We start from the raw sequence: 13,614 nt of genomic DNA on the forward strand, positions 1-13,614 counted from the left end.
GGTGGAAATAACCCAAATGTTCATCAACAGGGAAGTGAATAAACAAAATGTGATAAATATATGTAATAGAATATTATTCAGCCATGAAAAAGGGATGGAGTACTGACACATACTACAAATGGGTGAACCTCAAAAATACTATGCTGAGTGAAAGAAGCCACATATTGTACGATTCTGTTTATATGAAATATCTAAAATAGATAAATTCACGGAGACAGCAAATTGCATAGTACCATGAGAGGGAGGGTTGGGGACTGACAGCCAAAAGGTACAGGTTTTCTTTTGGGCAAATAAAAATTTTGGAACTAGAGGTGTTGATTACATGACATTTTGAATGTTCTGTACTAAATACTACCAAATTGTACACTTAATAGTTAATTTTATCTTTTTTAAATTTCACTTTAATTTTTAAAAAATCTGGACCGGGCTTGGTGGCTCATGCCTATAATTCCAGCACTTTGGGAGGTCAAGGTGGGCAGATCACTTGAGGTCAGGAGTTTGAGACCAGCCTGGGCAACATGGTGAAACCCTGTCTCTACTAAAAATACAAAAATTAGCCAGGCGTGGTGGCACACGTTTGTGGTCCCAGTTACTCCAGGGGCTGAGGCACAAGAATCGCTTGAACCCGGGAGGTGGAGGTTGCAGTGAGCCAGGATTGTGCCATTGCACTCCAGCCTGGGAGACAGAAAAAGACTCTTGTTTCAAAAACATTCATTCCCACAGACCTTCTCCAGATTTTGTTTTTATACGTAATCAAATTCTTTTGGTTTGACTTTTGACCCTCCCCTAGGTGTCCGCTGAGATCTATACTAATTAAGAGTCCCCTGACATGGAAGGTAGAATCCAGAGGGCAATAAGCTTTCTCCAGAAAGACAGGAAGAGCCACGTCAAGCCCCAGGAGTGGCAGCTGCAGTTCAGCCCTCCAGGGCTACCTGAGCAAGCCTGTGGCCCGCCACCCCACCCGCTACGTACAAAAGCAGTTGCACAACTAAAGTGGGCTTCTTCCTAGGGAAAGATCCTGCTGCTGTGAAGAGTTAGATTTTCTTCATTTCATTTCACTAATCATGATTTCTTTCTATGACTTTTTTCTAGTTATAAAACTCATGTTCTTTGATAAAAGCTTAGAAAATATCTAAAAATATGAAGAAAATTAAAAATCACTCAGAATCTCACCACCCAGAGTCAACCCAGAGATACTAGAACCACTGTTAACGTTTGGGTGTAGAACATAACCCAGCCTGAATCACCCCGATGCAGCTCACCCTGGGGAGGGGGGGTGCTGGTAAGCCAGCTCCGTGAAGGAAAAGCCCCGGTCTGGAATATCTGCTGAGTTCTGGGAAGCAAATACTCCCACCATAGCTAATGTCAAGGTACTGACCTGAGGCCACTGGACGTGGGGTTGGGGAGATGTGCCCTTCCTCCCACCACAGCTGCCCTCAGCCGTACCCCAGTCTCCCCCACAACTGCCCCATCTTAGCTACCCACTCAGAGCCAGTGTGGGGTCTCTCTCTCCCTCCGCCCCACATACCCGTGTTCTGTCAATTCTGCCTTCCAAGTGTCCTTCATCCGTGGGCTCACTTCCGGTCACCCCGCCGCCGTCTTTACTCCGGGTCACGTTATCCCGTCTACAACGTCCTTCCGGATGTTCTCTCCACTCCTGCTCCATCCACCCCGTAACAGCCAGTGAGGGCTTGGAATAGGCATTTTATGGCGCCACATTCCAACACGTCACCTCCCAAGAGAGGCCTTTCTTGACAGCCCTCTCTCCAAACCTGGTTGGTTTCCTAAACAGCACTTAAAAATAAGGTCTTTGCTAACTTTTTTTTTTTCTTTTTTTGAGACGGAGTCCTGCTCTGTCGCCAGGCTGGAGTGCAATGGCGCGATTTTGGCTCACTGCAACCTCCGCCTCCCGGCTTCAAGCAATTTTCCTGCCTCAGCCTCCTGAGTAGCTGGGACTACAGGTGTGCACCACCATGCCCCACTCATTTTTGTATTTTTAGTAGAAATAGGGGTTTCACCATGTTGGCCAGGCTGGTCTCCATCTCCTGACCTTGTGATCTGCCTGCCTCAGCCTCCCAAAGTGCTAGGGTTACAGGCGTGAGCCACCACACCCAGCCGATAACTTTGTTTTCTTTGAGACAGTCTCATTCTGTCACCCAGGCTGGAGTGTGGTGGCATGATCTCGGCTCACTGCAACCTGTACACCACCCCCTGCCCCGGGTTCAAGTGATTCTCCTTTCTCAGCCTCCTGAGTAGCTGAGACTACAGGTGTACACCACCATGCCCTGCTAATTTTTGTATTTTTAGGAGAGATGGGGTTTCACTATGTTGCCCAGGCTGGTCTCAAACTTCCAGGCTCAAGTGATCCAACTGTCTTGGCCTCCCAAAGTGTTGGGATTACAGGCCTGAGCCACCACGCCCAGCCAGAAGTTGCATTCTTTTCTTTTTTTTTTTTTTGTTAAGAGACATAGTGTTGCTCTGTTGCCCAGAACAAGAATTATACATTCCATATACTATTATATATTTGACAAAATTGGGATCATACTATGTATAAAGTTTTGTAATCTACTTTTAAATTTTACATTTTACTGTATGCTTTACTACATACCCTTATTTGTTTAAAGAATTTGATTTAATACGTGCATAATACTTCTAAGATATGTTGTGTTGTGACTCATTGAATCAGTTTCCTGATAATGGACATCTGGACTCTTTTGGGATTTCTTCTGCTATGATGACTTTTTGTTTTGTTTCCAATTATGTCATCTAAAGGCTTTTCTTCTAATTTTTACAGTAAGAGCCCAGTGGATATCTTGCAGGTATTTAGAGTTGGCAGAGGGATCGAAACCACAGAGTTTCTGAGCAGACTTGGCAATGTGAGGTCCTTGTTGCATGGTTCTCCTGCACGAAACATCGTAGGAATCTTGTGTCGGTAAGAGTAGCCATCTTTATTTTTCAGAAATTTCAGCCTCACAAACGTAAAGTGTTTTACTTTTTTTTTTCCCCCCTACTTTTTTTCTATATTACATGGGTCTTTTCAGTTAAAATCAGCTAGCTTACTGCATTCTGGAGAGAATTGCACAGTTTATAATGAAGTGTGTGATGTAAATTACATATTTATGGCTGGGCATGGTGGGTCACATCTGTAATCCTAGCACTTTGGGAGGCTGAGGCAAAAGAATCACTTGAGGCCAGGGGTTCAAGACCAGCCTGGAAAACCAGCAAGACCTCATCTCTATTTTGAAAAATTATGTATTTATCATTTTAAAAATGTAGTACATAGGTATGAATTGCTTCCTGCAGACTGCATCATAAGAAGAAAAGTGATTCTATATTCATGACTCTTCCGTGTGTATCTAATCTAGGGATAGCCCAATATTTAAAGAGAAGAGTCCAGAAATTAGAGTGCGCACCAGACAACATGAGCTGTTTATTTGAAACTTAACTCTAAGATTCTGTTTGCTTTGAATTACTACTTAATATTAGGGCTGAGACAAGTCACAGGAGCAGGAGAAAATAGTATTAAATGTAGATCCATTAATTACTCAGAAGAAACTTAAAAAGAAATATACAAGATCCACCTGGGAAAAAAAGGAAAAAACAAAAACCCATTAAACTGCTACTGAGGGACCCAAAAGACAACTTGCGTTAATCAGAAGGATGCCTGTTTTTCTTGGATTAATCTATAGATTTAGTGCTAACATGATAAAATTACCAATAAGGTTTTTTTAAAGAAGTGAAAAGCTGATTCTACAACACATATTTTTTTTAATTTTGAAATTATCAGAATAATTCTGGAAAAGAAGCATAATGAGGGTGACATTAATACTAAACACAAATGAACTCAAAAACACAGAAGATTTAGGATATGATACAAGTAGATCTTACCTCTGTGGAAGAAAGACAAGTTCTTCAATACTATCTATGGAGATAAATGGGTAACCACGAGGAAAAAATATGAAGTTGGACCCTTACCTCATTTCTCATACTTAAACTCCAGATAGAGCAAATATTTAAATATTTAAAATTAAACCATAAAAGTATACTAAATGAAAAATGGGAGAATCTTTTAAAAATAATCTTTAAGTAGGTATGAACTTTTTAAGTAGGACCAAAACCCAAAAGCTGTTTTACGAAATTCATTCAATCTCCTAATATGAAATTCAAACAAGCCGGGCGCAGTGGCTCATCCCTGTAATCCCAGCACTTTGGGAGGCCGAGGCGGGCGGATCACAAGGTTGGGCGATCGAGACCATCCTGGCTAACACGGTGAAACCCTGTCTTTACTAAAAATACCAAAAATTAGCCAGGCGTGGTGGTGGGCGCTTGTAGTCCCAACTACTCGGGAGGCTGAGGCAGGAGAATATTGTGAACCTGGGAGGCGGAGCTTGCAGTGAGCTGAGATCGCATCACTGCACTCCTGCCTGGACGACAGAGCGAGACTCCGTCTCAAAAAAAAAAAAGAAATTCGAACAATAGATGTTTATATAATAAAAGGCAGAAATCTCCCTTTACTTGTGTTCCTAGAAACAACCATGGTTTCACCCTGATTGCAGAGTTCTCTGAATGCCAGAAGTTCAGTAGGAACTTGCCAAAGTTCTGAGTGAGGGAGAGAGGCAGTCAGCATTGGGCTTACACCTTATCCTGCCCTTCTCTTTTCAGAGGGTTGCTTTTACCCAAAGTAGTGGAAGATCATGGTGTGCAAAGAACAGACGTCGGAAACCTTGGAAGTGGGATTTATTTCAGTGATTCGCTCAGGTATGTTCGATCCTTAATCACAGAATTGTTACTACTTGCTGTGTGTTTTCTTCTGTCTTTCCTTGGTGAGGGAGTTACTCAACCAAAACACAGATTTATCTATTATATATGACCTCAATATGCCTGGATACTATTTCATCTTCAACATCCTTGATAATGTTTAAATCTGCTTTTGGGTCAGACATGGTGGCTCACGCCTGTAATCCCAGCTCTTTGGGAGGCCAGGGCGGGAGGATCGCTTGAGGCCAGGAGTTTAAAACCAGTCTAGGCCACATAGCAAGACCCGATCTCTACAAAAAATTTTAAAAATTAGCTGTGCATGGTGGTACTAATAGAATCTATAGTTCTAGCTACTGAGAAGGCTGAGGCAGGAGGATCACTTGATTCCAGGAGTTCAAGGCTGGAATGAGCTATGATTATGCCACTGCAGTCCAGCGTGGGCAACACAGTGAGAAGAACTCCATGTACATCATCTGCCAACCTCATAATTGGTATTGTGACATCATTTCATGCAAGGAAACAGACTCAGGGAGGTCAGGGAACTTGCCTAAGGTTGCAGAGCTACTTAAAGGGTGGAGACTGAGTTCAGGCCCAGGACGAAGGATAATGATCCAAGATATTTAAAAGAGTTCCTACAAATCAATAAGGAAAAGATAAGCAACGCTGTAAGCAGATGTGCAAAAGACTTGAATAGAAACTTAACAGCAAAGAAAATGAGCTGGGGCCAGGTGCAGTGGTTCATGCCTGTAATCCCAGCACTTTGGGAGGTCAAGACAGATAGATCAGTTGAGGCCAGGAGTTTGAGACCAGCCTGGCCAATGTGGCGAAACCCCATCTCTACTAAAAATACACAATTAGCTGGGCGTGGTGGCATGCACCTGTAGTCCCAGCTACTTGAGAGGGTGGACTCTTGAGTATCAGGAGAATCACTTGAACCCAGGAGGCAGCGATTGCAGTGAGCCCAGATCACACCACTGCACTCCAGCCTGGGTGACAGAGCAAGACTCTTGTCTCAAAAAACGAGCTGAGTGCAGTGGCACACACCTGTAGAGCCAGCTACTGAGGAGTTTGAGGTAGAAAGATTGCTCAACTCCAGGAGTTTGAGATTAGCCTGGGCAACACAGCAAGACCCCATCTCTAAAAAAACTTTTTAAAATTAGCCAGGCATTGTGTCATACACCTGTAGTCCAAACTACTCAGGAAGCTGAGGCAGGAGGATTGCTTGAGCCCAGCAGTACAAGGCCACAGTGAGATATGACTGAACCACTACCACCAGTGTGGGAGACAAAGTGAGACCCAATCTCTCAAAAAAAAAAAAAAAAAAAAAAAAGGAAAAAGAGAGCACTGTAATAACAGAACACTGGAAATCATGCAGATGTCCATCGATGGTGGAATGGACCCGTACGTTTTGGTGGAGTCCCACATGAAGTCCTATCCTGCAGTTTAAACAAGTGGACTGTGGCTACACATGTCAAATGGATGAGTCTTAGGACCTTAGTGGAGCAAACGTTACTAGATGATTCTGTATACAGGCATACCTTGGAGACATTGAGGGTCTGATTCCACACTACTGCAATATAGCAAATATTGCAATAAAGTGAGTCGCACAGTTTTGGTTTCCCAATGAGTATAAAAGGTTTACACTCTAGTCTATTAAGTGTGCAACAGCATTGTGTTTTAAAAAAACGAATGTACATACCTTAATTTTAACATACTTTATTACTAAAAATGCTAATGATCATCTGAGCCTTCAGTGAGCCATTGTCTTTTTGCTGGTGGACGGTCTTGTCTCAGTGTTGATGACTGCTGACTGATGAGGGTGGCAGTTGCTGAAAGTTGAGGTGGGTGTGGCAATTTCTTTTTTTTTTTTTTGAGACGGAGTCTCGCTCTGTCGCCCAGGCTGGAGTGCAGTGGCCGGATCTCAGCTCACTGCAAGCTCCGCCTCCTGGGTTCACGCCATTCTCCTGCCTCAGCCTCCCGAGTAGCTACCTACAGATGCCCGCCACCTTGCCCGGCTAGTTTTTTGTATTTTTTTTAGTAGAGACGGGGTTTCACCGTGTTAGCCAGGATGGTCTTGATCTCCTGACCTCGTGATCCGCCCGTCTCGGCCTCCCAAAGTGCTGGGATTACAGGCGTGAGCCACTGCGCCCGGCCCGCAATTTCTTAAAACAAGACAACAATGAAGTTTGCTTCAGCAATCGACTCTTCCTTTCATGAAAGATTTCTCTGTAGTATGAGATGCTATTTGATAGCATTTACCTACCGTAGAACTTCCTTGAAAATTGGAGTCAGTTATCTCAAACACTGCTGCTGCTTTATCTACTAGTTCATATAATATTCAGAATTCTTTGTTGTCAGTTCAACAGTGTTCACAACATCTTCACCAGGAATGGATTCCATCTCAAGAAACCACTTTATTCACTCGTTCATAAGAAGCAACTCCACATTCACTCAAGTTTGATCTGAGATTGCAGCAATTCAGTCCCATCTTCAGGCTCCAGTTCTAATTCCAGTTCTCCTGCTCCTTCTGCCACATCTCTAGTGACTTCCTCCACTGAAGTTTGAACCCCTCAAAGTCACCCAAGGTAGTTAGAATAAACTTCTTCCAAATCCCTGTTAACACTGATATGCTGACCTCCTCTCATAACTCATCAAATGGTCTTAAGGGCAAGGAGAATAGGGAGTCCTTTTCAGAAGGTTTTCAATGTACTTTGTCCAGATCCATTGGAGGAATCACTGTCTATGGCAGCTATGGCCTTACAAAATGTATTTTTTTCTCTTTAGAGTTGGGGGTCTTGCTCCATTATTGCCCAGGTGAGAGTACAGTAAGATGCGAACATAGCTCCCAGGAACCTCAAACTGCCGGACTCAAGTGATCATCCCGCCTCAGACTCCTGTGATTACAGGCATACCTGGCCAACATGTATTTCTTTTCTTTTTTTTTTTTTTTTGGAGATTGGAGATGGAGTTTGCTCTTGTTGCTCAGGCTGGAGTGCAATGGCATGATCTCGGCTCGCTGCAACCTCTGCCTCCCGGGTTCAAGCGATTCTCCTGTCTCAGCCTCCTGAGTAGCTGGGATTACAGGTGCCTGCCACCACGCCCGGCTAATTTTTGTGTCTTCAGTAAAGACTGGGTTTCCTCATATTGGGCAGGCTGGTCTCAAACTCCTGACCTCAGGTAATCTGCCCACCTTGGCCTCCCAAAGTGCTGGGATTATAGGCGTGAGCCACTCCGCGCAGCCCAAAATGTATTTCTTAAATAATAAGACTTGAAAGCTGAAATTACTCCTTGATCCATGGCTGCAGAATGGAAATTGTGTTAGCAGGCATGAAAACAACAAGCTCCTTGTACCTCTCCATCAGAGCTCTTGGATGACTAGGCGCTTTGCCAGTGAGCAGTCGTATTTTGAAAAGAACCTTTTTTGTTGAGCAGTAGATCTCTATATTGGGCTTAAAATTCAATAAACTGTTCTGTAAACAGATGTGCTGTCATCCAGGTTTTGTTGTTCCATGCATAGAGCACCGAAAGAGTAGATTCAGCACAATTCTTAAGGGCCCTAGGATTTGTGGAATGGTAGGTGAGCACTGGCTTCAGCTTATAGTCACCAGCTGCCTTAGCCCCTGACAAGAGTTATCCTGTTGTCTGAAGCTTTGAAGCCAGCCATTGACTTCTCTAGCTGTGGAAGTCCTAGATGGCATTTTCTTCCAATAGAAGGCTGTTTTGTCTACATGGAAAATCTGTTGCTTAGTGAAGCCACCTGCATCCGTGATCTTAGCTAGATCTTCTGGAGAACTTGCTGCAGCTTCTACATCGGCTTTGGCTGGTTCACCTTGCATTGTTATGTTATGGAGATGGCTTCTTTCCTTAAACCTCAGACAACTTCTGCTAGCTTCAAGCCTTCCTTCTGTGGTTTCCTCACCTCTCTGAGCCTTCGTAGAATTGAACAGAGTTGGGGCCTTGCTCTGGATTAGGCTTTGGCTTAGGAGAATGCTGTGGCTGGTTTGATCTTCTATGCAGACCATTGGAATTTTCTTCATATCGGCAATAAGGCTGTTTTGCTTTCTTATCATTCCTATGTTCACTGGAGCAGCACTTTTAATTTCCTTCAAAAATTGTTTCTTTACATTCACCACTTGGATAACTGTTTGCCACAAGAGGCCTAGCTTTCAGCCTGTCTTGGTTTTCAGCATGCCTTCCTCACCAAGCTTAGTCATTTCTAGCTTTTGATTTAAAGTGAAAGATGTACAACCCTTTCTTTCACTTGAACACTTAGAGGCCACTGTAGGGTTATTATTAATTGGCCTAATTTCAATATTGTTGTGTCTCAGGGAATAGGGAGGCCAGAGAAGAAGGAGAGAGATGAGGAAACCACTGGTCATTGGAGTAGTCAGAACACACAAAACATTTACCAGGCTCGCCACCTTATGTGGGCACAGTTCGTTGCACCTAAAACAATTTCAATAGTAGCATCACAGATCATTGATCACATATTGCCATTACAACTATAATAAAAATGAAAAGGTTTGAAACATTGAGAGAATTACCAAAATGAGACACAGAGACACAAAGGAAGCACATGCTGTTAAAAAAAAAAAATGGCACCAGTAGACCATGCTCAACAAGGTTGAGTTGCCACAAACCTTCAATTTGTTTAAAAAAAAAAAAAAAAAGGGAATATCTGCAAAGTGCAATAAAATAAGGTATGCCTGTATGTGCAAGGCTCGAAAACAAGCAGAAGTATACATTACATTGTTGAGAGACATAAATCTTTGCATTAATACTATGAAAGAAAATAGGCCAGGCACAGTGGCTCGAGCCAGTAATCCTAACCCTTTGGGAGACCAAGGTGGAAGAATTGCTTGAGGCCAAGAGTTCAAGACCAGCCTGGGCAACACAGTGAGACCCCCATAGCTACAAAAATGTTTTAAAAAATTAGCCAGGCACAGTGGTGCACACCAGTAGGCCCAGCCTCAGGAGACTGAGGTGGGAGGATTGCCTGAGGCTGCAGAGAGCTGTGATTGCACCACTGCACTTGGGTGAAAGAGTGCAAGACCCTGTTTCAAAAAACACACACGGCCGGGCGCGGTGGCTCAAGCCTGTAATCCCTGCACTGTGGGTGGCCGAGACGGGTGGATCACGAGGTCAGGAGATCAAGACCATCCCAGCTAACACGGTGACACCCCGTCTCTACTGAAAAATACAAAAAAACTGGCCAGGCGCGGTGGTGGGCGCCTGTAGTCCCAGCTACTCAGGAAGCTGAGGCAGGAGAATGGCATAAACCTGGGAGGCGGAGCTTGCAGTGAGCCGAGATCTGGCCACTGCACTCCAGCCTGGGTGACAGAGCGAGACTCCGTCTCAAAAAAAAACACACACACACACACACACACACAAGAGAAAACTGTTATAAAAAGGAACACAGTAAAATCTCTCAAACCTACCCAGGATCCCCTCTGTGGCTCCTTATGGAATAAATTCCACATGGGAAAAAAAGAGAAAATAATATACACAAAAATCAAGATAGTGATCAAATGACCTCTGGGTGGAAGAGAAGGTGAGCTATGAGGCAGCATAGAAGTTTTAGGGATGTTCTAGTTCTTAAGTTGAGTGGTAGCTATATGGAGATTTATCTTATTAGTCTTTAAATATGTATGTCATAAATGTGTTTTGCTATGCACAATATATCAAAGTAAAATTTTTTAGATGTGAATTGAGCCAAATAGCACTGGATTGAGGAGTAAATGAGCCAGAAGAGACGGTCGCTGGCAGCCCTCTGCCAGAATGTGGTGAGACAGGAAGGAATAGAGAGAGCTCCAGGAAGAAGTCCGGAGTGGGGTTTAATGAAAAGGAAGGAAGCATGCTTGTAAGTTGCAGAAAAAGAGCCTTCCAAAGAGGGAGAGGGTTATAGAAGGAATGGGGGGACTGATTTTTTTTTTCAGTGAGTGAAACAAAGAAGGGTCGTCTGGCCATACTTGAACTTAATCTTTAAAAAACAGAGATGCATCTCTAAAATGTTGTCCCCAAACATGTGTCCTTGTCTGTGCTTCCAATAGCAAGAGTTGCCTTATTAAAGTTGCTGATTCCTGAAGAAAGATAAAACAGCGTTTCTCATTTGGATGTCATTTGAAATGTTTGTTTTTCCATTCAGGAGGCTTTGTGAGAGCTTGTCTTTCCCTTTGACCGGTTCTTATTCACTTGGTACCCACAGTTCTTACTCCTTTCCGAGCTTTAGTGCAGATAATTAAATATACTTTTTCCTAATTAATAAGGTGATGAGTTTTCTTTCTCTTTACCACCCTGGTGTTTATGATAGCAAAATGTGTATATTTTAGTAGCTAACAAAGATTTAGGAGAATAGTGGAATTCATTTCCCTCTGGAAACAGGGCTTTGAGCACTAGCTAGCACAACATAAGGGCAATATACAGGTTTGTCACATAGAAATGTGAAACAGGCCAGGCATGGTTGCTCATGCCTGTCATCCCAGCACTCTGGGAGGCTGAGGAGGGAGGATCACTTGAGCCCAGGAGTTCAAGACCAGCCTGGGAAACATAGTCAGACCTCATCTTTGCAAAAAATTTTAAAAGTTAGCTAGGTGTGGTGCACGTCTGTAGTCCCAGCTACTCAGGGGGCTGAGATAGGAGGATCAGTTGAGCCCAGGAGTTTGAGACTGCAGTGAGCTATGATCGTGCCATTGCACTCTAGCCTGAGTAACAGAGCAAGATTCTGTCTAAAAATAGAAGAAATATTAAATAAATAAGTGCATAGTAAAGTTCTAAATTGAGTCTTTGGAGATATTTCAATAACAGGAAAATTTAGAACAGTTTACCAGGAAAGTCTTTTCAATAATATTTCCTGTTTATGCAATAATATGTTATTAACAAGTCACTGTAAGCTATAAATATGTGTTTATTTCCTTTCGCATTCAGTGCAAGTATCAAGTACTCACACCCGGGAGAGACAGATGGCACCAGACTCCTGCTCATTTGTGACGTAGCCCTCGGAAAGTGTATGGACTTACACAAGAAGGACTTTTCCTTCACTGAAGCTCCACCAGGCTACGACAGTGTGCACGGAGTTTCACAAACAGCCTCTGTCACCACAGACTTTGAGGTATTTTTATATTAAGGAACAGGCAAAGAGGGTCTTGAATGCTCTAAGAGGAGCCTCAGTTTTTTGCTCCTGTTTTCATTAAATATGCTTAAGTTTAAATAACGGTTAAATATTTACTGTATGAATTCAACATTTTCTAAATTAGCAAACATGCTTTTATGAAAACATCTGCCAAAACAGATTTTTTGTTGCTATTGTTCTTAATCACCTACTGATTTTTGTTTGCTCTAGGATGATGAATTTGTTGTGTATAAAACCAATCAGGTTAAAATGAAATATATTATTAAATTTTCCATGCCTGGAGATCAAATAAAGGACTTTCATCCTAGTAATCGTACTGAATTAGAGGAATACAGACCTGAGTTTTCAGATTTTTCAAAGGTTGAAGGTAGGACAATTTTCTTGAATGCTGTTTTACGTTATTATGTTTATAGACCTCAAATGTTATATTTTCAATGGAATGTATATTTGCATTTGTTATATCTATGACCTCATCCATAAGTATTTCATTTCCTTTCAGTCTCAGAATAGTTTCCCACAAATTTCTCTCAGTGTTAACATCAGTGAAACTCCTCTGCCTAATATCAAAATAAAGCACTTAATTTTAAAATACATGTATTTCTTTCTTTTCTTTTCTTTTCTTTTCTTTTCTTTTCTTTTCTTTTCTTTTCTTTTCTTTTCTTTTCTTTGTTTTGAGACAAAGTCTCACTCTGTCCCCCAGGCTGGAGTACAGTGTGTGATCAAAGCGCATTGCAGTCTCAGACTCCTGGGTTCCAATGATCCTCCTGACTCAAGCTCCCAAGTAGTTAAGACTGCTCTCCATGACTTTTGTTTTTTTTTTTTTTTTTTAGAGACAAGGTCTCACTGTGTTGCCTAGGCTGTCCTGAAATTCCTGGCCTCAAGCAATCCTCCTGCCTTGGTATCCCAAAGTGCTGGGATTACAGATATGAGCCACCATGGCCAGCCTCATTTCCTTTTTTATCTTGCATACATAAAAACCAGGATGCTTGAGGAAGGTTAAGCGATCTCAAAATTCCATGTGACTTTATTAACACACTGAAGTTGAGCTTATTCCCTTCAGGAATAGTCAAGGCTAAATCCTGTGGAACCTTGCTAAGATGTCATGGTGCAGAAAGTGTAATGGGGTGGGTAGAACAGACAGCAGAGCCACTGTAGAATCAGGAAGCCCGGGGTTTCAGTGTCGCCCTGCCGCCCTGCAGTCTTGAAACTGCATGACCTTTTGCGCTCCACCTTCTCTCCGATGGGAATGAGAGCAGTACCTGCATGACAGAATTGCTGTAAGGGCGGAAGGGGAAACTGGAGGCACTGAGTAAATTGTCATGCGTGGTGTACGTGTTAGCCGTAGTAGTGCCAGCATAAACTTCTCAGAGTATCATGAGCCCAAACAATGACGGTGTTAATTAGTAGGACTGGAAGAACACAGTAACATTTTTGACTGTGCTCAAATTATTTGTTGTCAGAAATGCATGTGTGTTCAGAGGTGACTCCAGTGTTTTCTCTGGGAGTCATTAAGGGAAACATCTGGCAAGACACTATGTATTTTTATTTCCTAACCTTATCTGTATGTTTGTACCACTTTAGAATAGGATGTGAACGTTTTTCAATATGTGCCGTAGGAGTTGATTCAGTCTTCCTTGGACTGAAAATCTATGTTGTTTCATGCCATCCCAAAATGCTTGTGTGGCACCATAAATAATAGTGACTGAGCCCTTCCACACTACAAGCCA

At 42.7% G+C, this 13,614-nt stretch overlaps 1 protein-coding gene across 2 annotated transcripts in view; it reads left to right on the forward strand.

Moving 5' to 3' along the window:
- The window catches only part of PARP4 (poly(ADP-ribose) polymerase family member 4), a 95,646-nt gene that overhangs the window by 22,265 nt on the left and 59,767 nt on the right, over nt 1–13,614 (forward strand). For both annotated transcript variants that reach the window (XM_030921947.1, XM_030921948.1), the window contains exons 11-14: nt 2,795–2,932; nt 4,663–4,758; nt 11,683–11,866; nt 12,098–12,254. In XM_030921947.1, coding sequence (XP_030777807.1) covers nt 2,795–2,932; nt 4,663–4,758; nt 11,683–11,866; nt 12,098–12,254 — 575 coding nt within the window. The remainder of the gene's footprint in view (nt 1–2,794; nt 2,933–4,662; nt 4,759–11,682; nt 11,867–12,097; nt 12,255–13,614) is intronic.

The sequence above is a fragment of the Rhinopithecus roxellana genome, chromosome 18, assembly GCF_007565055.1.
Source record: "Rhinopithecus roxellana isolate Shanxi Qingling chromosome 18, ASM756505v1, whole genome shotgun sequence".
Classification (NCBI taxonomy): Eukaryota; Metazoa; Chordata; class Mammalia; order Primates; family Cercopithecidae; genus Rhinopithecus; species Rhinopithecus roxellana.